The 23,268-nt window shown below is 40.3% G+C and overlaps 1 protein-coding gene and 1 long non-coding RNA gene across 2 annotated transcripts in view; one reads left to right on the forward strand and one right to left on the reverse strand.

The window, feature by feature from the left end:
- LOC115111998 (zinc finger MIZ domain-containing protein 2) overlaps window positions 1–2,627 on the forward strand; it is an 85,944-nt gene extending 83,317 nt beyond the window's left edge. The window contains 1 exon segment of the mRNA XM_029638625.2: window positions 1,768–2,627. Within this exon segment, the coding sequence (XP_029494485.2) occupies window positions 1,768–1,875 (108 nt within the window). The 3' untranslated portion in view covers window positions 1,876–2,627.
- A 6,065-nt stretch (window positions 2,628–8,692) lies between these two features.
- LOC115111083 (uncharacterized) lies at window positions 8,693–9,239 on the reverse strand. Its single transcript, XR_003860759.1, has 2 exons — window positions 9,150–9,239; window positions 8,693–9,039 (listed from the first exon to the last, which is right to left on the reverse strand). It is a non-coding gene; the product is annotated as an uncharacterized LOC115111083 (long non-coding RNA).
- Between the last annotated feature and the right edge of the window lie 14,029 nt (window positions 9,240–23,268).

A 23,268-nucleotide genomic window follows, 5' to 3' on the forward strand; every position in this document is an offset into this window, starting at 1 on the left:
ATTGCAGAGATCCAGTGAAATGCAGAGCGCGAAATTCAAAATACTATTAAACATTCATGAAAATACAAGTGTCTTACATTGTTTAAAAGCTTAACTTCTTGTTAATCCAACTGCGTTATCAGATTTTTAAAAGGCTTTACGGCGAAAGCGTACCATGCGATTATCTGAGGACAGCGCCCCACATCAAAATACTTTTTCAAACCAGCACAGGTGGCACAAAATCCCAAATAGCGATAAAATAAATCACTTACCTTTGAAGATCGTTCTCTGTTTGCAATCCCAAGGGTCCCAGATACACACTGAATGGTTGTTTTGTTCGATAAAGTCCTTCTTTATATCCCAAAAGGTCTGTTTAGTAGGCGCCATCAATTTTAGTAACCCACTCGTTCAACGTGCATACAAACAAATTCAAAAAGTTACCGTTAAAGTTCGTCCAAACAAGTCAAACGATGTTTCTAATTAATCCTCAGCTACTCTAATATCTAAATAAACAATCAAATTTAAGACGGGTAATAGTATCCGTATAACTACCCATCCCGGATCCAGGAGAATTGTCAGCAACTACAATAATTAGCATAGCGCAACGGTCAAATAATCTTACTAGAAAATATTCATATTCATGAAATCACAAGTGAAATATAGCGAAACACAGCTTAGCCTTTTGTTAATCACCCTGTTCTTTCAGATTTTGAAATTATGCTTTACAGCGATAGCAAGACAAGCGTTTGTGTAGGTTTATCGATAGCCTAGCATTGCATTATGTCCAGCTAGCAGCAGGAAGCTTGGTCACGAAAATCAGAAAAGCAATCAAATTAATCATTTACCTTTGATGATCTTTGGATGTTTTCACTGACGAGACTCCCAGTTTCCGTTAGGATGGAAAGGAAAAAAATGAAGCTGTACAACGTGACCGTCTTGGAGCAGGCTACAGTACTGGGCTATTTAGCTAAAGAATCCCTGTGTCGTGCACAAGGGAGACCGGGGTTCAATTCCCAGACGGGGAGGAAGGAGTTGGCTGTCCTTGTAAATAAGAATTTGCTCTTAAAGGACAAACAATCAGTCATGTTACCTCAGCTAGTTAACAACCTGGTAACTTTACCAGTACTTCTAAACATCTGGGGGCACAGAAATAAAGGAAAATGGCTTCTTTAGAAAATCAATGAATGAAGGACTGATCTCTTGCATGTCCTCACTCACAAACTTGAAATACTTTCAATGTAATGCATCTCAATAGGTAGAGCTTTTACACAATGTAGAAACCTAATATTCCACAAATGACTTTGTAATTTCAATGACAGGTTTTTGTATCAATTTTCATAACAAACATATGTCTTTACAGAGTTAAATATTAGTTTCTTTGTGCACAACATGCTTCAAAAGTAGCTAGAATTCATATTCGCCCAGTATGCTATATCTCAAACAATTAAAACAAATATATGTGCTACCAATGAATAAAGTTAATTTAGAGCCCTGTCTGCAAGGAAATTTGCATACAAGTGGTCTCGGACCGTTTTACATTCACAATATCCAGAGCGACTTACAGTAGTGAGTGCATACATTTATATACAGATGTACATTTATGCCAAAGAAAAAAAATCTGAGCTACAAAAAAAATGTGCAAGACAGTGCTCATATGCTAATGTTGATGACTATTTTGAACTGTGAATGATTGATTGATGAGCGAGGCACAATGTGTTAATGAGCACAGTACCTGTTGTTGTTGTACGTACATCTTTAGGGATTCTGTTTTCTCTCTCTCCTCTACAGTTACTTCCTGAATTGACAAATCCAGATGAGCTACTGTCTTACCTTGGTCCCCCCGATTTACCGAACAACAGCAATGATGACCTACTCTCCCTCTTTGAGAACAACTGAGTCCCGGTTCTCCTCGCCAGTCTCCCATGGTTCCCTGCAACACATAAACTACATACAAGAAGTATCCCACCTACAATGTGGGTATAAAAAATACTTCCTGTAATATAAGAGCTCCCCTTGAGCCGAAAATCGCCGTCAGTGGTAGTAGGCGTGTCGAGGAGACACTTGAATATGAGGAAAATCTTTGATGTCCCTTGTCTGACTATAAACTATGGTGATATTTTGTTTTATATCTGTAAACTATTCCCGCATCCATTCCCTTGTTACTACCTTTCTTGCCCAAGGATCCAATTGTATTTAAATGCTTCCTTTACTAGAATCACATTTAGAAGGGATTATCAATGTATGTACATTTTCTTATTCAATGCAGTTGTGATGCAAGTTTATGTCCAACTGAATTTGGTGAGTTTGAAATGTCCATAAAAGTATGATTAAATAACCTTTTTTAATTTACAATAATAAATGGAAGATGAATACATTGAGGGGATGCCCTATGTGTTTCAAAGATAAATATGTATTTTCACTGCCTTTTACTGTGATTTATCAATGCACAACAGTGACAAAACAGCAATGTAATTTCCACATTTACATAACCATTCCAAGCTATGATCATTTAGCACCCCGGCACACAAACAATTACTCAGTCTTTTTATATTCTAAATTAACAGATTTTTATGCATAAATGTTTGACATTATATTCATTACAATGGTTAACAACCTTGTAGGCAAATTGAATAAATGGCAATCTGTAAGGCTTTGTGAGACTCAATTCTTTGGAGCAGCTATGGAGCCAAAGCCATACCTTTATGGCTACATGTAAATATATGGCTCCATCTAAAATCAAAGAGGACCACACCAACCAGATGTAGTCCCCTGTTCAATTTTTTTTAATGTGAATTCATTTGCAAACGTCTGGTTCTTACTGATCCAGATATATATCCAGATATTATATTCTTCCTACACTAACACTTTGTAACGCCTGCTCTTTGCAGAATTACAGAAAAATGAAATACACAGGTATGGGCAACTAGCTTCCCTTTCGTAGGCCCCCGGATCATTTATTATTAAATAACTAATTTGGGGTCCCATTACCGTTGAGAGTTAGAATAGTAGAATATACTAGGTGCAATTTCGTCATTTGGTTGTGCATCAGCAGATTTTCTCTTGTTTTGTAAGTCACTGACAGTCACTCAATAAGTCCATGTCAGCTAAAATTGTTTAGATATCTAAACTTGTAGTAATCATGGTCCAATTACAGACCAGAGAGCCTCCATTCATTTTGTTTGCCACTCTCACTCCGATAACGTTTTAAAAACTGCAAACATTTCTCTTCACCCCATCGCAAAATGAGTAGAATTGTATGAAGTTACCTCTTTGAGAAAGGTGTGCCGTTAGCGGGACACCTCGACAAAATCCGGTGAAATTGCAGAAAGTGTCATTCAAACTACAGTATTATAAATATTTAACTTTCATAAAATCACAAGTGTAATACATCAAAATAAAGCTTAACTTGTTAATCCAGCCGCTGTGTCAGATTTCAAAAAGGCTTTACGGTGAAAGCAAATCATGCGATTATCTGAGGACAGCGCCCCGCATACAAACACATGAAAAACATATTTCAACCAGGCAGGTGCAACACGAAAGTCAGAAATAGCGATTTAATAAATACCTTACCTTTGACCTTCTTCTGTTGGCACTCCAAAAGGTCACAGTAACATCACAAATGGTCCTTATGTACGATAATGTCCTTTATATCCATAACTCAGTTTAGCTGGCGCGCTTCAGTCAATAATCCACCCAGTTTCCCTCCATCAAAATGCATACAAAATGAATCGCAAACGTTACTAATAAACTTTTCCAAACAAGTCAAACAACGTTCATAATCAAACCTTAGGTACCCTAATACGTAAATAAACTATCAAATTTAAGACTGAGAATCGTTATTGTCTTTACCTGAGAAAAATACCAAAGAGCGTGCTCTCATTCACGCGCTTGGAAACACTACAGCCAAAATGGGAGCCACCTAGAAAAACTTAAATTTCTGGCTCATTTTTCCAAAAGCCAGCCTGAAACTCTTTCTAAAGACTGACATCTAGTGGAAGCCCTAGGAACTGCAATCTGGGAGGACTTTGCCTTATAATAAAAGTGATAGCCATTGAAAATAGTAGTAGGCTGAATTATTTTTTTTGGGGGGGATGGTTTGTCCTCGGGGTTTCGCATGCCATATCAGCTCTGTTATACTCGCAGACATAATTTGAACAGTTTTAGAAACTTTAGAGTGTTTTCTATGCAAATCTACCAATATATGCATAGGCTAGCTTCTGGGCCTGAGTAACAGGCAGTTTACTTTGGGAACGCTTTCATCCGGATGTCAAAATACTGCCCCCTATCCCAAACAAGTTTTAAACTGCATTAATTTATGTCTGAGAGTATATGAACATAACTGAGCATTCTAACATATCTGTATCCATTCATCATCATCAATAACGTCTCCCAGGTCTTCCTCACATTTTTGTTTTACATGTTTTATGTCATCGGGACTCGCCTCTATCAACCCTTGATACAGTTTGGAAATGAAATCGACTGCCTTAAAATAGTTTCAATCTTTTAAGCTTCTTGCTTGTCCAGTGTTTGACGCACAGGGAGAATAGTGTTGTATCGGCAAAAGTTCACCTCTGTGCTGTTACAGACTGGCCATCCCTGGTTGCCTGACTCTGATGAGACCCCTGTCACCATCTGATCCTGATCAGATGAGGTATGGCAAAGAATTTCCTTTGCTGTACATTTATACATGATATTATCCATGAATAGAATCAATGGTTCAATAATTGAAATTACCATTATTTCCAGATCCCAGACTGTAGCCTACCCATCAACTCAAAGTGGAACTTTGTATCCATTCACTCATTTTTATTATATTCTGCAAATTTCACCTGACATCCGCAGACTGGTCTTCCCTGGCTCTCTGACCCTACATGGACACCTGTCACCATCTTATCCTGCTAAAACATAATGAGCATAGCGTACTGAATGTGCATCATGACAGTGAAGCCTGTGGAGCTGTTTATACCATGTCAGTGTGAAAAGTAGGAAATTAGCTATGGTAACTGTCAGATCAAGAACATTACATTGCTATACTGACTAATAAAAACTAACATTGCGCTGAAAAAACAGAAGATTGGTCTTCAATCGTTTGGTAACTGGTTTCATCGTTTGATTCAGGTATAGTGTGATTGACCAAAAATAATAGCTAACGTTATTGTGCTAGCTAGCTAATGTTAGCCAACTTTTGGCAAGCTCTAGCTAATGATACATTATCAAATGACTTCTGTTGAAATGGGAAAAAACAATGGCTACAAAACATTTCCATACAACACCTGTTAGATACTGCTACCTGAGATAGTGAGAGGCTAGCTAGAGCTGAACTGGCTGTGGTAGCTACTAGAATACACCATTTTTTCTGTCAAACAGCAGTTACCTTGCCACAGCAGTTACCTTGCCAGTTAGATCAGTCAACTAATGAGTAGCCAGTTTCTGCTATGCTTGCTTTTACAACTTGGAGAAAAAGCAGCGCAACACAGACAGCAGCTGTCTTTTGTCCATCTCTCCCATGCTGGTCCTATATGCCAGCTTGTCAGAAACTTTGCCTTCACACAGCCTGTTAGCAAGCTCTGTGGTGTCCTAAATCCAGCCAGCTGAAACCGGAAAACAGCCTACCCAACTGCTCTGAGACATCCGCATGGTCCTAACGCACACCGGCACCGCGTTTTGTATCACAGTGCAATGATATAAAACTGGGGGAGACAAATATGCAATTTCAGAATGTGGGGGGGTTTACACTATGGCATCCAGTAACAACACAGTGTGCTTTTGCTGGCATGCTGGTAAGTAGCTTGCTAGCTAACAGTCACACCACAGATGGAAGGTTATGTGGATGTGCAGTTGTAGTCAGAAGTTTACATACACGTTAGCCAAATACATTTAAACTCAGATTTTCACAATTCCTGACATGTAATCCTAGTAAAAATTCCCTGCCTTAGGTCAGTTAGGATCACCACTTTATTTTAAGAATGTGAAACATCAGAATAATAGTAGAGAATTATATATTTTAGCTTTTATTTCTTTCATCACATTCCCAGTGGGTCAGAAGTTTACATGCACTCAAGTAGAATTTGGTACCATTGCCTTTAAATTGTTTAACTTGGGTCAAACGTTTTGGGTAGCCTTCCACAAGCTTCCCACAATAAGTTGGGTGAATTTTGGCCCATTCCTCCTGACAGAGCTGGTGTAACTGAGTCAGGTTTGTAGGCCTCCTTATTCGCACACGCTTGTTCAGTTCTGCCCACAAATTTTCTATGGGACTGAGGTCAGGGCTTTGTGATGGCCACTCCAGTACCTTGACTTTGTTGTCCTTAAGCCATTTTGACACAACTTTGTAAGTATGCTTGGGGTCATTGTTCAGTTGGAAGACCCATTTGCAACCAAGCATTATCTTCCTTTCTGATGTCTTGAGATGTTGCTTCAGTATATCCACATAATTTTCTTTCCTCGTGATGCCATCTATTTTGTGAAGTGCACCAGTCCCTCCTGCATCAAAGCACCCCTACAACATGATGCTGCCACCGACCATCCTTGTGGTGGACTGCTCCTCTTTCAGAGAGCCTACCAAGTTCAACCACCAGAGGGGGACTGCAACGATCTACAAACAAGACATCACATGGTCATTATTTTTATGTTGATTTGTAACTTGCAGGATAATCACAAGATCCAAACCCCCAGGGGGGGACTGTCATGACGTGGACCTTTCTGGGTATAGATCGTGGCTTCTCCCTCTCTCTTGCTCTCTCCTACACCTAGGTTCTGTTATCTCAGGTCATAAATTCCTCCCGGAGACTCTCCCCCTGGGCATGCAGTATTGAGCGAGAGAGTTTCACAGTAGAACAAAATAACTTCTACTACATCACAGAATTTGAGAACTGAACAATATCCATGTTTTGGAGACTGTGTAAACGGTCGGTGGAGAAGCCAACGTCTGTTTTGTTTCATGTTTGGGACCTCATGAAAGACAATACAGCCACATTAACATAACTCTGTTTCTACAGGTGCCTCCATTATGAGGTTTGCATCTAAGTATTGTATAAAATGAATAAGTAAAGATGAAACTATTTGTGAAATCATGTGATGATAAACCTTTAATGTGAGAGAATTGTATTCCGTTTAAAGTTTAAGTCATTGGCCCGCCCCCGCCAGCACAGACATGATCAGGTGTCATAGAACCACCTTTTCTATTGTTATGAATAAACCCCCCCCTGAGGAGATCCTCTTCAGACCATGCATACTTTGGGCAAGCTGAGGTGGCACAGGTTTGAGTACCAAGACTGAGCAAACCCACAGCGTGAGCTGTGATTGCGAATGGTTATTGAATTCCTAACCATACCACATGGAGCATTGGCTACACGGCTAGAAATGGTTCAATTCTGAGACTATCGATCCCTACAGAGTAAGAGCATATCTTAGATACTAATTACTAGTCTGCAGCTAGAAATGATGTAAACCTGGGATGCGAATACCGACTACCGCCGAAACATCGATTCTAAGAGAACATTTCTGAATGGTACTCTGAAGTATCCATTCTAACCACAAAATACTTCAAAATACTGATATTCAGGGAAACAGAAAGAGAGAGAGACTTGGATGAACTCTCCAGCAGACGGACCGGATTCCAACCGAAAAGATCATGACACATGGGCGTAAACAGTTATTGATTGCAATTATTCCCGAATGAGTGAGCGTTCGTGTGCAAAGGATTAGCATTTCAATTAATATAGTTGTCAACTGTGTGCAGTGATCCTTTTTGTCTTTCCTGCTCTTTCTCAGTCCACACCCACTTCCCTTTGTCCACCAAGCCGTCATATCGGCTTAGCCCACTAGGGAATCATCCCTACCATTTGTTAGTAACATATCTACTGTTTGTTTGTGCATTTCTGTGATTAGTTAGTTAGTTAGTAAATAAATGATTAAGCCAATTGGTGTATGGGTGATTTATAGTAAAGGCTGGGTTTGTGCAGGTACCCAACAATTTACGCTGTTTGGAATGAGACTGACGTGAGGTAAAGAATAATTCATTAATAGAAGACTAATTTTTCAGATATTAATATATCTTATAGTTATATTTGGAAAATTATAATTTTGTGATATGAAGATTTTATGTGGTGCCCCTGCTTCCTAGTTATTACATTTACGTGATTAGTTTAGTCATGTAATAATAATTACAGAGAATTGATTTGATAAAATAACAGTCTTCACTTTAAATGATGCCAAAGACACGACACTGGCCTTTAAAGTGCAGCATTTTGTCACATGGGGTATTGTGTTAAACCCACTTTTAGATTCTGATTGGTCACTGACTGGACTGGCTATTTTATATTTAGGGCAGAGTATCCCTCTTGGTGCAGGTCCAGACTGAATCAATAACATGAAACAATATTGAAGCGATGATGGTCAGTGTGGATTCCAGGCTACAAAACCCTAGCCTCGGGCCCTTTTCAGATATTGTCAATTTGTTGCTTATAATCTTCATCCAGTAGATGGCACTAGTGGACATTGTGATGATGAGGTCTGGACCATTTGAGAGGTGGTACCAGATGCCATTAAATTCAAGGAAGGTATGAAATGTGCAGATTTGTCTTATAAAGATGAATAAGATTAGGTGAGGGGCTCAAATAAAAACAAAGAGTAGACCACCAGAGCTTGTATGGAATGAAATATACATTTACAAAAGCCTACATTGCTTTTAACCTTTAACATTTTAAACAAAGAATGTTACAAAAGTAGTTTATTGAGTGAAATGTTTTGAGTAAAAGAAAGGCTTGAGTCATCTACATCTTCTCTCTTGCCCTGAGTGTCTAGCACTCCTCCCGTTCTCTCTCAGTTTAGGTTGACAAACTCCTTGGTTTTTGGGGCTTTCAGCCTGGGCACGACAGATTAGCCCGGGTGCACAGTTGCAGCGATCAAGATTCCTCCGCTTTTTAGAGCGTCCTCCTCACAGGAGGCAGGCATCTCCCTCCTTTGGGATGGGTTGACATCTTTTCACTTTTAAATAGCGGACGCAGCACAGTCCTGCCTCACAGTCTCCAGAGCGCACGCATGTGGCCTTCTCTGCAACTGGAGAGGGAACAGGACAGTTAATACCACACTCAGATATGCAGAGCTGCAAGAGTTGGAAGCAGCACACACAGTTTGGGACCAGGCTATCCTTTTCCAAGCTTTCTTACCTTTCCTTATGTTGTCGTCATCATCATGAGCAACTTTTTCTTTACTCTGGTTCTTTTTCTGAGATCCATTCCAGGTATTTCTCTGTGTAGATATAGGAACTACATTACCACTTACACATGATAGAGCAGCAGAATTCAATTATGTAATGTTATCAGTTCTGTTTAAAAGTGCAATCTGTGATTGGTACATTTTGGACTTTTGAATTCGTGATATAACCATTTATTCTTGAAAATATAAAATAAATGCCTCCTGAGCAACTGTTATTCCCATCAGAACCCAACATGTAGGGGCTAAGCTTGTTTTACTAAATTGTTTGTAAACAATGTAATTGTAAATGAACTTGAATGACACTTGAACACTTGAATCCAATTTGTAAGTCGCTCTGGATAAGAGCGTCTGCTAAATGACTTAAATGTAAATGTAAATCCACACAGCTGTAACACGTAGCCTAGTCATCACTGGTCACTCCACTGCAGGTGCTCTCACTTGTTCCAACATATCCATCTCTTCTTTAGAGGATAGGATTATATTCAAGTCGAGGCTGTGCTCACAGCAATGAGAACACATGAACAGCAAAGCGATTGTAGGTGTCCACATTGTTGACCAAAGACAATTACACATAATATCCAGCAGTTATAAGTTGCAAAATCTCCAATACAGAAAACGAACCCACTTTTTTGTGAGCAGAGCAGTTATGACACTACAAGTTTCAAGTTTAAATGTCACATGCACAAGTACAGTGAAATGCCTTTCTTGCTATCTCAAAACCCCCAAAATGCATTAATCAATAACAATGCAATAATAGAAAATAACAAGGTAGACTTAAAAACAAAAGATTAAATGGCATGAAATATACATTTGCAGAAGCCTACCTTGCATTTACCCTTCAACATTTTAACCTTTAACCTTAAAAACCCCTGTTTAAGGGAACTGCATGGTTCCGGTACCGGTTCAGACCAACATTTTTTCTTATAATTAGATCTGGGGACCGAAATGGCTTGCATTGAGCGATAGCTCTGGTCCCCACAGACACAGTGCAGGTGTATCCTGGTACTTATAACCCTACAAGTTTCAAGTTTCAAGCTTACATTTTTTATGTCACATGCACAAGTACAGGGAAATGCCTTTATTGCAAACTCAAAACCCAACAATACAAGAATAAAAAACAATGAAAATAACTTAAAGGTAGAACAAAAAAACACAAGAAATAAGAAAACACCGGCCCACCCGCACAGCATAAAGCTTCTACTTCTTTTATTGCACACCAAAATCCACACAAATTCCTCCTCCCAACACACAGAGGCCCTTTGAAACATATGTTTAATGAATGAGAAATATTCTTTGAACAAAACGCATCAATTGACATGGATTAGAGCTACATTCTGGCCAATCGGAACATATGGTAAGCGGCTCTCTTTAGAACTAGACTAGTGTGGGCTATAGGGGGAAATGTAGTAAATGTAAGAATTGTCAACTGTTTGATGGTCAGAGCTCATTATCCATCACTCCTGTAATAATAATAACTAGATCAGAGGACTGATATGAGGGGTTGATTCTGTCCATTTTGATATTATGAGTCTACTTTTTGTGATGTTAAATGAATATATTGAATCACCTATGAACAGTCATTGTGACTGCACCCATTGGGAATCTTCTCCCCACCCAAAATAGCATATTTCAATGGCTCGAGCTGGAGGGATGCATTGGGACCTTCAGGGCCCGACAGAAGTAATTGCGGCGCGGCCGTCATTTTTCATGCTGCTGTTGGGAGTGGGCGGTCAGACAGAGAATTGAGAAATCAAAATAGTCTTGTTGTCCCGCAGAGTATTTGGAAACGGATATCTTTCTGCTTTGTATGCCTTATCCTACATATTGTATTAAAATATTTTTTTCTCATAAGCTTACCTCTTCTATCCTAGTCGGGCCCTGCAAGATCAAGTGCGCCTAGTATATGTGTGGTCTTAATGAAATAGAGCAGGTTGCCTATGCATGGGAGGAGAAACACATGGCAGTTACCTAGACTATAGTCTAGGTAACTAGACTATAGTTTACTACAGTGTCTGTAAATAAGTATTGATAATGGAAAGAAGTGAAGGGCGTCCAACCAACGTCGGTTTAGGTGCAATCAAAACATTTGATCCTCATTGAAAAGGAAAAGGTGCAATGCGCACAGAGTGAGCGAGCGTCTTTTCATTTTCAATAAATATTTATTACCTATTACTTTGTCTCTGTCTGAAAATCGTCCTCCTGAAAGGTAGCCTATATCAGATACAGTGGCGGAACTAGAGTTTTATACATGGGTTGTCCAGGGGGTGGCCAAGGCTACTTCAGGGGGTCCATAGACCATGACAGAAAATGTGTGTGTAACCCTAACCTGGCAGGAATGAATCCTATGATTGCTGATTAGAGGTAGAAGTGATAATTCACATAACCGGAGTTCTTCAATGTGACAGATAGTGTGGCCCAAAACGGTTACTTCACTAGAATTTTTTAACATCCTATAAATAGTCAGCGTCTCTACCTCGGAACTGCAGCTCAATTTCTTTCTCTCACACACACACACACACACACGCACACACGCACACACACACACACACACACACACACACACACGAGAGACTTGGGTCCCTCTGTTTTCATGAATATATAATCTGGGTCTATAAGTATTGAACATCCTAAATTAATTCTCAAAATAAAGCTCTAGCACCAAGGAGACAAGATAGCATTTGTGTGTTACATAAATTGCATAGTTATTTACAATTTTTTTTTTTTTACAAAAAAACACTCTGCAATTTGACATACCAGGTATCAAGCAGAAACAGACCTGAAAAATACAAATCATTTTGGTTCCCATCAAACTTTCAAACTTACAGTATCATATTTATGCTCATATATATTGTGTTAACTAATAGCAAAGAAACATTTTGGAATTGGACTAATCAAGACCAAATTAAATCTGTGTGACATGATACCCTTTGGATTTATCATTTTAGAATGTCAGTGTACTAGTTAGTACACAGTGCAGGTTTTAATCATGACCAGAGGGACCGCCCAAGTGCCCAATTATTCTAGGTAGATTTAAAACAGCATAATTCTGCAGTTCTGGTGAGAACTGGCAAAATGTTTCACAAACTCATCCATGTTGAGTGCCCTCCTTGACTCAACACACTGAGAATTCCGAGGTGACTTAACCTGTCATCAACCATTGTTGTCCTAAAACGGGTTTTAATCCGTTTTAAAGCTGAGAAGCTTCTCTTGCAAGAAGCACTGCTGACTGGTGTAACAACAGAAATCTTACAAAGTCAAAATAGCTCATGGAAGACATCTTTATAAGGTTCTAGAAACACAACAAAGTTAAGGAGAGTAGACGGTCTGTCCCTTCCACTTTTCTCTCTCCTATCAAAAAGCCCCTTGGTTTGATGAACCTCATGTTTGAGGTCCTCTAAATCTGGCTCTTAGGTCTGAGCAAAGGCAAACAGAGGCTCCTCATTCAAGAATGTTGTACTCTTTGGGTTGAGAGACTGGACCCCTTGCATTATCTCGCAATTCTTCTTTGAAAAATGCCTCAGCAGCTCAGCTGTGAGACTGTCAAGCAGAAAGCTCTTTGGAAGCCCTCACCATCCCTTTGGTCGCTATTTTTCTGTCCTACAGTGCTCATCATCCATGAGTTGTCCTTGTTTTAGGCTGTCTTTTACACACTGTTTGTACACTAATTTTACAGTGCTCTGCAATCTCTTCAATCTCTTTCCATAGTTCTCCAAAATAACCCTCACTTCTGTAGTCCTGTAATGTGTCTGTAGGACACCTACTAGATCGACAGCCCTTGCTAGGTCAAGAGAGCTTGATTGGATCATGTCAGAAAGACATTTGGCATCACAAAGCACTTTACAAAAGGTAACCAAAAGCCCTATGAAATGTAAATCTGTATGAGAAAGAAGGCCCCACTGATCTATCACCACTATTTTCAAGTGTAATATCCTGTAGCACTCTCAGAATTGCTGGAAGCCTGTCCCTCAGATTACGGCATGCCATGTATCTGCATGCCCACCAATGTAAATCTTGCACTGTTTTTAATCTGTGCAGACACACCATAATGCTTTCCGCTCATAGCCTAGCCCCACAAGATTATTTCTGTAGTCCAGACCATGTTTTTCAAGGCAATCAATTATCATTTTTGTGAGACCTGCTGCATCTAAGCTTTCAGCTGACTGAAAGTGTAAAAAGATTTTGTGGATGGCCCTTGTTGTAATAGTACCTCACAACTAAAGACATTTGTTATTTTTTCTTTAAATATTTGGTTTCATCTGCAATTACATTAAAAACATCACTTTCTTTTGACTTTGTACCACCTCAGCTAAGCCCTCAAGAACTTTGTTCTGGATTTGGTGGCTTGTGGTACTTAGAATTGCCACATGCATCCTTTTCTCTATGAGGGGGTCATGCTTTGCTATTTCTTCTATATTGTCAAAAAATGACCCTTGTTGTGAGAGTCATCAGACTCTCGATGAACTCTCTGCGCTATATTTTGAGTGGCAGTTAATAGGAGCACATCTGCCATTGTTTTAATGTAAGTAGAGTTTTCTTCCACTTTCTTTTTCCGGTCGTCATTTATGACATCTAACATTGATGAGTTGCTGTCAATAGCCCTTTTATGCTGATTCCAAGCATACATAGCATTGATATGATGCTCTGCCTTCGAATGGAGCTTAAACCCAGAATCGTTAAACAGAGCCTTTTTCCAGTTACAAAAACCTGACTGTAATGTGAAGGCAGATTTAGGTGTATTGTGTAAAGAAAAATGCCTACAGGCGAAACAATAAGTCGAATCTTGATTTACAGAATATTCAAGCCCTGAATTGTCCTTATAACAGGAGCTGTTGAAAGCCCATTACCTAGTACCATGCTGAGTTCTGGGAAATGTTTTCAAACACGGCTGTACAGGACCCTCTTCTCTGGATCTTGAAATGTCTGAAATACACGTTAAATAATGTGTCTTATGTCCATGGAAATTTCCAATTAAGGGATCCACAAGATTAGATACTAACAGCTGCTAAATAACATTTGTAATTTAGAGGGAAGGGCTCGATGACATCTCCTGGCAGCTCTGGCTCACTATCTTGCTCAGAGCCAGAGGTCTCTGTGTCATCCCTTGATATGTCTATTACATTAAAATAACACAATAACTATTAGTGTATAATCAAAATAAAAATGCCACAGCCATCAAAGCAAGAGCACACATGAATCCAACCATTAGTGGTGGTAGACTGGGTCCTTGTGAAGTCTGACCACACTGATTCTGACTTGCCTCAGGTAGAGAGCTGCTCTGGGGTCCGGTGGTGATGCAAGGGCTGGGGTCCTTTTGCACCTGATCTGACTGTTTGTGCTTCTTTAAAAAGAAGTCTGATATATATCCGTTCCTTTTCATGTTTAATTGACCCTATGCAAAAATAAGACCGTCTATGGTTACATCTAAGCATCCAATTACCCACATTTTAGTCCAATCTCAATCTTAATTACAAATCCCCATTATCACAACTGTACCTTAACATCAGCTACCAACCTAAGTTACTAGTTAGATCATGGCTATCCCTACTCTGCAGTAAGTAACTTAGCTAGCTATAATTTCTTACACCTTTACGATAGCAAACAGGCTATCTGCAAATTGTGGTAATCTTTTGAGTAACGTTAACAGATTGATAATAACAATTGTTCATTTTGAGTTCAAGCACCAAAATCTAACTGAGTTCATGGAATTGAAATAGCTGAATGTTAACTTGCTGAACACTGACAGCTGTAGCCTACTAGTTACCCCACATTAGCTAAACATTCATATATTGTAACTTACGACACTGCACTGTATATGCGTGTATTGCTAGCACAGATGTAAACATAATGTTAGGCTAAATTGGGAGCCGATCTCTCTTATCAAAGGTATAACGTTAACTTACACAAAGACTCAACATTCGTAAAAGTTGTTCAGGAAACCTAAATCCGATGCTAAACCTTAAAACATACTTCAAATATGATGCTTTCGCCAATCGCGAAAAGAGCTTGTGTAAATATTCTATCTTCTTCTTTATGTTCTTCTTATTCTTATTCTTCTGTATCTTGCAAACAACGTTAATATTCTCTATTCCTTGTCCTCAATTTGAAAATGTCAAAATAAATGCTTCTTTCAACAAGAGGTGAAACTAGATGTAAATCAGCATCAAACTTCCAGTAGCAAATTTCATTTTGAGGTGACACCCGGTGTGGCCAATCAGATGTCAGGGGGGTCCAGTGCCACCCCGGGCACCTCTCTGGCTCCGCCCCTGATCCTATATACAAAACATAGCTCAAGAGAAAGTGCAAGTGTCCGCTCTTATCATTCTTGCTGATTTATGTTCAGTAGCCATAAGTGAGAGATCAGGTGCTCATGTGGTCTCAGCTAAATAGAGTAGGCGATAACCTATGCATGGCCGGAAAAGCAGTTATCGTCCCACTCCTAAAGGGTAGGCTATTAAACGTAGCTAAAGTACAAGTATCTCCAACTTCGTCTAGCCTATCGGCTGATATAGCCCAGGTATACATGTAGCCTAATATAATGGGATATGGGAGCCATGTTCCCTCTAATATCTTTTGGCACTGAGAAAATGTCAGATCTGCTGAGAGCAAACTTAAACCTTGTTAAATTTCTGTGCACCTTCTAGCATGAGTTTACTGAGAACACTGAGGCTGTACCCGCTTTCATTTATTGTTTTAACAGTGACCAAGTAGGCTACTGTTGCTATTTGATCATAATGTAGGCCTACCAGAGTGGCTTACAGTTAAAAAACTACGGAAAAAAAGAATTGCATAACATTTTAACATGGAAATAGCAGTTCTATCATTCAGCCTACAGTAACAGCCAATTTAGTGCTCAATGTAGGCCGACATTCCATGAGACTTTTGAAAAAAAACATGCAGGCCTTCACATGAACCTTATTTATCCACTTGTCCTTCAGACAAGGAGGTGACTGGACATTTTGTTATGTTGTTTGATGCAAGAAACCACTATACAAAATGAAAGGAATTAGTATTCCCTGCTATTATTACAGCGAATCAGACAAAGTATGCGACCGTCTGCCTATTGGCTGCTTAGCTTATTCAAGCTTGTATAAAGATACACCATTGCCCTTTTAAGACTTAAAAGAAGCTCTTTACCTAACTCTTTACCTAACAAAGATGGCTAGAAATGTACACTTTTGTGCTCTTGTAGGAAGCAACCACTCCCCCATTGCTGACTATAAATTATCTACCACTGGGCTAATAACTCATTAACTAGGAATATGAACAAATGTGCACACATGGCTACATGCAGCTCTCCCTTTGATCTCAAATCAAGTGCATAATAATCACAACTGCTCATGCTGTAAAACAGTCCAGTGGCACAAATCCATATATGGCAATGGCCTATTTGCATATAGGCCTACTGCAGCTCTGATTGGTTATGGCGCACTTGTCTGTGTGGAGTATGGGTATGCGCTCTGCCTGCAACAAAATCTCTTGCATAGTTAGTTTTGCATACCAAGCCTTGCAAAGTTAGTTTTGGAATGTTTCATTGAATGGGGCTAATATTGAGCTAATTCGATGACAATTCCCACTGTAAAGGGAAACGTTGATAGCGACCCCTGTGGCGGGCCAGGTAGCTAATTGGGAAAACTTTAAATTAAGTTCAAGTTCTTGTGCTTCTCTGCAAGGATTGATTTTTCTTCTGTGCTGGCTTTCCATATCATAAGACCATTACCCTGATTGTACCATTCCAAACATGCTCTCTCTCAATATAGATGGAAGGTGGAATACAATTACGCAGGCTCCAATGCTAGTTGGATGTGCAAAACCCAGCTGTGAGATGCCCAGTGATGCAGAACTCACAAACAAGCTAAATGCCTTTCATTCTCGATTTGAGGAAAAACAACACTGAGTCTTGCATGAAAGCCTCTTTTGTTCTAGACGATTGTGTGATTTCGCTCTCCGTGGCTGATGTGAGTAAAACTTTTAAATAGGTTAACACTTGCAAGGCTGCGGATGGAATACCAGGGCCCGTTCTCAGAACATGCGCAGACCAGCTGGCAAGCGACTTCATGGACATTTTCAATCTCTCCCAGTCTATAATCCCAACATGTTTCATGCTGATCACCATTGTCCCTGTTCACAGGAACTCCAAGGTAACCTGCCTAAATGACTATTGTCTCATATCAATCACATCTGTAATTATGAAGTGCTTTGAAAGGCTGGTCATCAAACACATCAACACCATCATGCCAGAAACCCTGGACCCACTCCAATTCACATACCGCACCAACAGATCCACAGATGATGCAATCTCAATTGCACTTCACCCTGCTTTCTCCCACCTGGAAAAGAGGGGATATAACTGTTTAAGAATGATGTTCGTAGACTACTCCTCTGCGTTCAACCACATACTTTTCTGATGACTCGATTCAACTTGTCAGTGTGGTGCCAGGACAACAGCCTCTCGCTCAATATCAGTAAGACCAAAGAGCTAATTTTGAACTGCAGGAAAAAGAAAGAAGAGCACGCCCCCTTCCACATCAACAGAGCTGGAGTGGAGTGGGTCGAGAGATTGAAGTTCCTTGGTGTCCACATCACTAAGGACTTAACATGGTCCACACATACCCGAACAATAGCGCCTCTTCCACCTCAGGAGTCTGAAAAGATTTGGCATGGGCCCTTGGATCCTCAAAAATGTATACAGCTGCACCATCAAGAGCATCTTGGGCCAAAGGTGTGCTGTGGAAATTCTACATAGGGGATACTTGAAGTCAATCTTAAATTAATCATTCTATATTAACAGCAAGCTGGACAGGTCACAATCAAACTTAGATGCATATAGCATCGGTCTGAAGTGAGCTCCGCCAGGGCAGTCCCTTTAGTTCTCTTATATACTGCTTACAAAGACAAGTTATATTTGCATGATTTAGCTTATTCATTATTCATAATTAATTCATCATTAACGTTTGGTTCATGCATGTGACCGAGCAATACCTCACGAGGCTTCTTCTCACCAAGCTGAGACCTTGAAACTGAGATATACGTTTCGCTTTTAAAAGACGTTTATGGGCGTACTGCCAAAATTGCAGATACTGATAGCGAGGATTCTTCCCAGGCACGTTCAATCAGTCACTTGCATGAACACAGAAATGGTTATTAGACAAGCACCCCAAAACGTTTTCCATCACAGGTGCTTCAACAAAGTACTGAGTAAAGGGTCTGAATAGTTATACAAATGTGATATATCTGTTTTAGAATTTTTATAAATTAGATAACATTTCTAAAAAACTGTTTTTGCTTTGTCATTATGGGACATTGTGTGTAGATTGATGAGGGTGAAAAACAATTTGATCCATTTTAGAATAAGGCTGTAACGTAACAAAATGTGGAAGAAGTCAAGGAGTCTGAATACTTTCCTACATAAGGGACCAGTATAACCCCCTATCCTCCAAGTACAGACCAGTATAGCCCCCTACCCTCCAGGTATAGCCCCCTACCCTCCAGATATAGACCAGTATAGCCCCCTACCCTCCAGGTACAGACCAGTATAGCCCCATGCCCTCCAGGTACAGACCAGTATAGCCCCCTACCCTCAAGCAATACTTATATATGCCATTTGGACATTTCTTATGCCATTTGAACATGGTTCACTGACTTTTGGGTTCGGAAGCCAACTTCCTTTGATCATATATGGCAAATGGACAAACATAGGCCTTATGGACAAGCTCACATAAAATAAGACAAATCTATATACATACGCTTCCTACATATGTATAATTGACAACAACAAAAATAGATTTTTGAAGATTTCACCCTTGAGCCCTGACTTTCTGATCATTTCCCATATAGAATCTTACAGTGGAGCGCACTCGCCCCCTTTGTGATTTTTGGTTTATTTCACCCGGCATTTGACATATTCCACTTGCAATATGTTTTTGACCAATTGCCACCCAATTGAGTAGTATTTGCGATTGTGTATATGGATCGTCCACTGCCAATAAGTAGCCTTTCATTTTTGTCCATTTTATGGGGGTCTTCCCTTTTCGAATGCACTGTATATACACTCACTCACACACATTACACTGACACTGACACTCTCACACAAACCCACACACATTCACATACACTACATATGCACACACACATAACACACATGTATACCCATGCCATACACATGCATGCATGCACACACACACACACACACACACACACACACACTTTCACAATCATATGCTGCTGATACTCTGTTCTTTATTTTACTCGTATTATTATCTATCCTGATGCCTAGTTATTTTACCTTGTCTTCATGTACATATCCACCTCAAATACCTTATTATTATCTATCCTGATGCCTAGTCACTTTACCCAACCTTTATGTACATATTTACCTCAAATACCTAGTAGTCTGCACAGTGATATGGTACTGGTACTCCCTGTATACAGCTTCATTTTTGTTCCTCTTGTGTTAGTTACTATTTGCATTTTTCTTATCTTATTTTCCCTCACAATAATTTGGGGAGGGGACTGTTTATCTGTCTCCGTCCATTATATGTTAGTTTGTTAGTACATGCATCACATGTGATATCTCCGTTAGCACAGGCACCGATTTTGATTCAACTAGGGTGAATGCTTCATTTTGCAATAGTAATACGGCATTTACAAAATTACTCTGATTGGCCAGATGGAGGCGCTATAACGAGGCGCTATAATGAGTGATTAAAGATGCAAACTTTTAAATGTCATGCCCCTCACCCCGCTTGGCCTAAAGTCATGAAATTCAGTACATCGGTCTCTATTCTCATGCATTTACTGATGTTGTTTACTGTTGCCTTGTTTTTATAAACTCTACTTTGTTGGGAAAGGCTCGTAAAGCAAGCATTTTCCGGTAAAGTCTACACATGCTGTATTCTGAATAATACAATTAGATTTTTCTTTGTCTCTTTCTCTCTCTTTACATGATGTGTATACATGTGCACACAGGGAGAGTGAACATGCATTGGTCCAGGCTGTTTGATTCAGGTCTGCCTTTTTAAAAACCTACCCTCGAGCTAGTAGGAGATGGCACCTGCTCAGTTCCAGGTGAATTTCAGCTATCAAAACATAAGGGGAAAAGATAGAGAGGGGCCTGTACTCCCTACTCCAATAAAAGCCTACACACCACTAATTATACTAGTAGTAAGTACATTTCAAGCTGACAGAAATATAGCAACAGTACATGACTATCATTTATACAAAGCAAATCATTCAAGCTATAGAGGAGTTATCCCTCTTAGATTGACATGGTACTTTTAGAGGGGAGTGTGGATTTCAGAATTCATAAAATCCTACATGTTTTGATTGGACCAATTTTACCATTTGATAATATTACATTTGCATGTCAAGCAGTGAACAAACAGTGACTCCAGGTTTCCCAGCAGCAGGTTCGGAGGTGTACACAGTGAGAAGTGGATGTGCTGCCTTTTGTTAACAGTTTACAAGACTCTCCTCCTGGTACGCTGGCACAAACAGGCACCTGTTGACAGAGCCCATTGGACAAAGATGAAATGTAAACAGGCCTGCTGAAAAGGTTGCTCCACAGTTTGAAAAGGGTCCATTTGGGTGAGATGGCAGATAAAGCTTATTGTGAACAACACCAGCCTTAGGTTATACAGCCCCTCACCCCTCTCAGTAAAGAGCAGCAGATGTAGATAATTGCTTCCCCTTGTGACACAGAGCGAGCTCAGGCCAGGGAGTGTGTATGAAAAAAGGTTACAGCAGGACTTAAATAGAGCAACAGGAGGGTGAGTTGACCACTTGTACCCAATGTGGATCTGCAGGATGCATCTGAAGGTAAGACGTCTTGGCTCAGGTCAAATTGGACTCTAGGCCTCCCGAGTGGCGCAGCACTCTAAGGCACTGTATTGCTTGAGGCGCCACTACAGATCCGGGTTTGATCCCGGGCGGTGTCGCAGCCAGCTGCGCCCGTGAGATCCATGAGGCGAAGCACAATTGGCCCGGAGTCGTCCGGGTTAGGGGAGGGTTTGGCTGGCCGGGATGTCCTTGTCCCATTGCACTCTAGCTACTCCTGTGGTGGGCCGGGCACATGCACGCTGACACGGTCACCAGTTGTACTGTGTTTCCTCTGACACATTGGTGTGGCTGGCTTCTGGGTTAAGCAAGCAGTGTGTCAAGAAGCAGTGCAACTTTGCAGGGTCGTGCTTGGGGGGGACGCATGGCTCTCGACCTTTGCCTCTCCCAAGTCCGTACTGGAGTTGCAGAGATGGGACAAGACTAACTACCAATTGGATATCACTAAAAAGTAAACAAAAAATGTTTGGACTCTAGGGATGCTCGATACTTTTCTATAGGCCTAATTCAAATTGATGAAGGATGAGGCTAATCAATCGTATAAATGTTCATTTTAGTTTGTTCTGTAATCATTAAAGGCACTCCAAATAATGAATGGAACCTGACTCAAACCTGAATTGTAATGTTACCCATTGCTTTGTTCCCACCAGTTATGCATGGTAACCAAAGGATGTATGATGCGCCATAATAATGCCTGAAGGTAAGAGTAAGCTATATGCAAACCTGATGTTCAGAAATTATCAACTTAATGCATATTCACCTCTATTACTGGAAAGTATTGTGATGTTCATAGCAGATTGGTGTAACGTAATACTCTGGGAGTCAGGGGCAGGTGCAGAAGGTGAGTTTAATAATGAATCGAAGCAGATGAACAAAATGTGAGAAGCGTACAGAACGTGAGAGAAAACAATACTACCTAGTGACTGCTGTCAACTGAGGGCTAAATAAAGGGGGAGTAATCAAGGAGATAATGATGACCAGGTGTGCGTAATGCTTGTTGCCAGGGCAGGTGGTTAGCAGACCGGCGACGCCGAGCGCTGGAGAGAGGGAGCGGGAGTAGGCGTGACAATTGGTGCTGTGTGTACTGAGCCTTTTGCACACTTGTTGTTGACTAGCATGTTCTGTAAGGAGAAAGGACGGAGCTGTGCGATCAAACGTATGTTTGAAATATCGACCAGTCCTTATTTACAGTTGAGCACCACGGCAGGCAAGCAGGCTACACTTGACCTTGATCAGAACAGAACACAGCAGCTCTGAGATGGCCCTGGAGGAAGTCTAATCCTATTGCTGAGAGACAAAAACACCATCCTCAGAGCCAAATGTCTCTTCAGAAATACCATGCCTGACCATCCAGGCACCAGCCACCAGCTCACTCCATTAGCTACCACAATTAAAGTAGCCCTGGCTGGGCATCCCAGCTTATTAAATTGAAACGGATGGTTCATTAGTGGTAGCTGCAGGTCAGGGAAAGGTAACATTAGAGGTAGTACACACAGAGAGATGAGACCCCTTCAGATCAGTTACTATTGCAGTTTTATATTTTGAGATGAAAAGAGTAAACCTGATGTACACTGTCATGACTGGCCTGTTCGGGTCAGGTTACCGTAGACCATAATCCTACAGCGATATCTCTCACACCCACCAGCGGGGGAGAGATCGAGAGTTATGGAGGTGGGGGGTTTCATTACACCTCCCACCCATTGTAAATCTTAAGGCAGCAGACAAAATCCCCTTTGTCCTCTCAGTATGGAGGGATGGAATGTATGATGGGCCAATGGAGAATCTACCTCTGAACAGTAACATGCAATAAATGGACTTTGGGACAATATGTTTCGTGGTAGTAGTGGCAATAGATGGATTATGAAATGATATGAGTGTCGTTTTTGTTATGTTATTAAAAGTTAAATGACGACGTTATAACGAAAACATTATAACTTGAAGAGTTTTCACACTATGTACTTGAGGTTTGCATACTGTACGTTGTGTGGAAAATGTCCAGATCAAAGATATTGTATTTGTAAAGATGTAATGTGAAGTTAGTTGTCTAAATTGGATCTGAGTAAAATCCAGACCTTGCATCGTAGCTAGTTACGACCAGAGAACTTGCCCTAAAAGTGGAAACGCCAATTTCTGACTCGAGGGTATAAAACACATGAGTTCAGAGCTAATATAGCAGACTAAGCAACCACGAGCTCCAGCCAATGTCCGAATTAGTTGTATACCCAAAATTCAACACAA

Source organism: Oncorhynchus nerka, linkage group LG27 (assembly GCF_034236695.1).
Source record: "Oncorhynchus nerka isolate Pitt River linkage group LG27, Oner_Uvic_2.0, whole genome shotgun sequence".
Lineage (NCBI taxonomy): Eukaryota > Metazoa > Chordata > Actinopteri > Salmoniformes > Salmonidae > Oncorhynchus > Oncorhynchus nerka.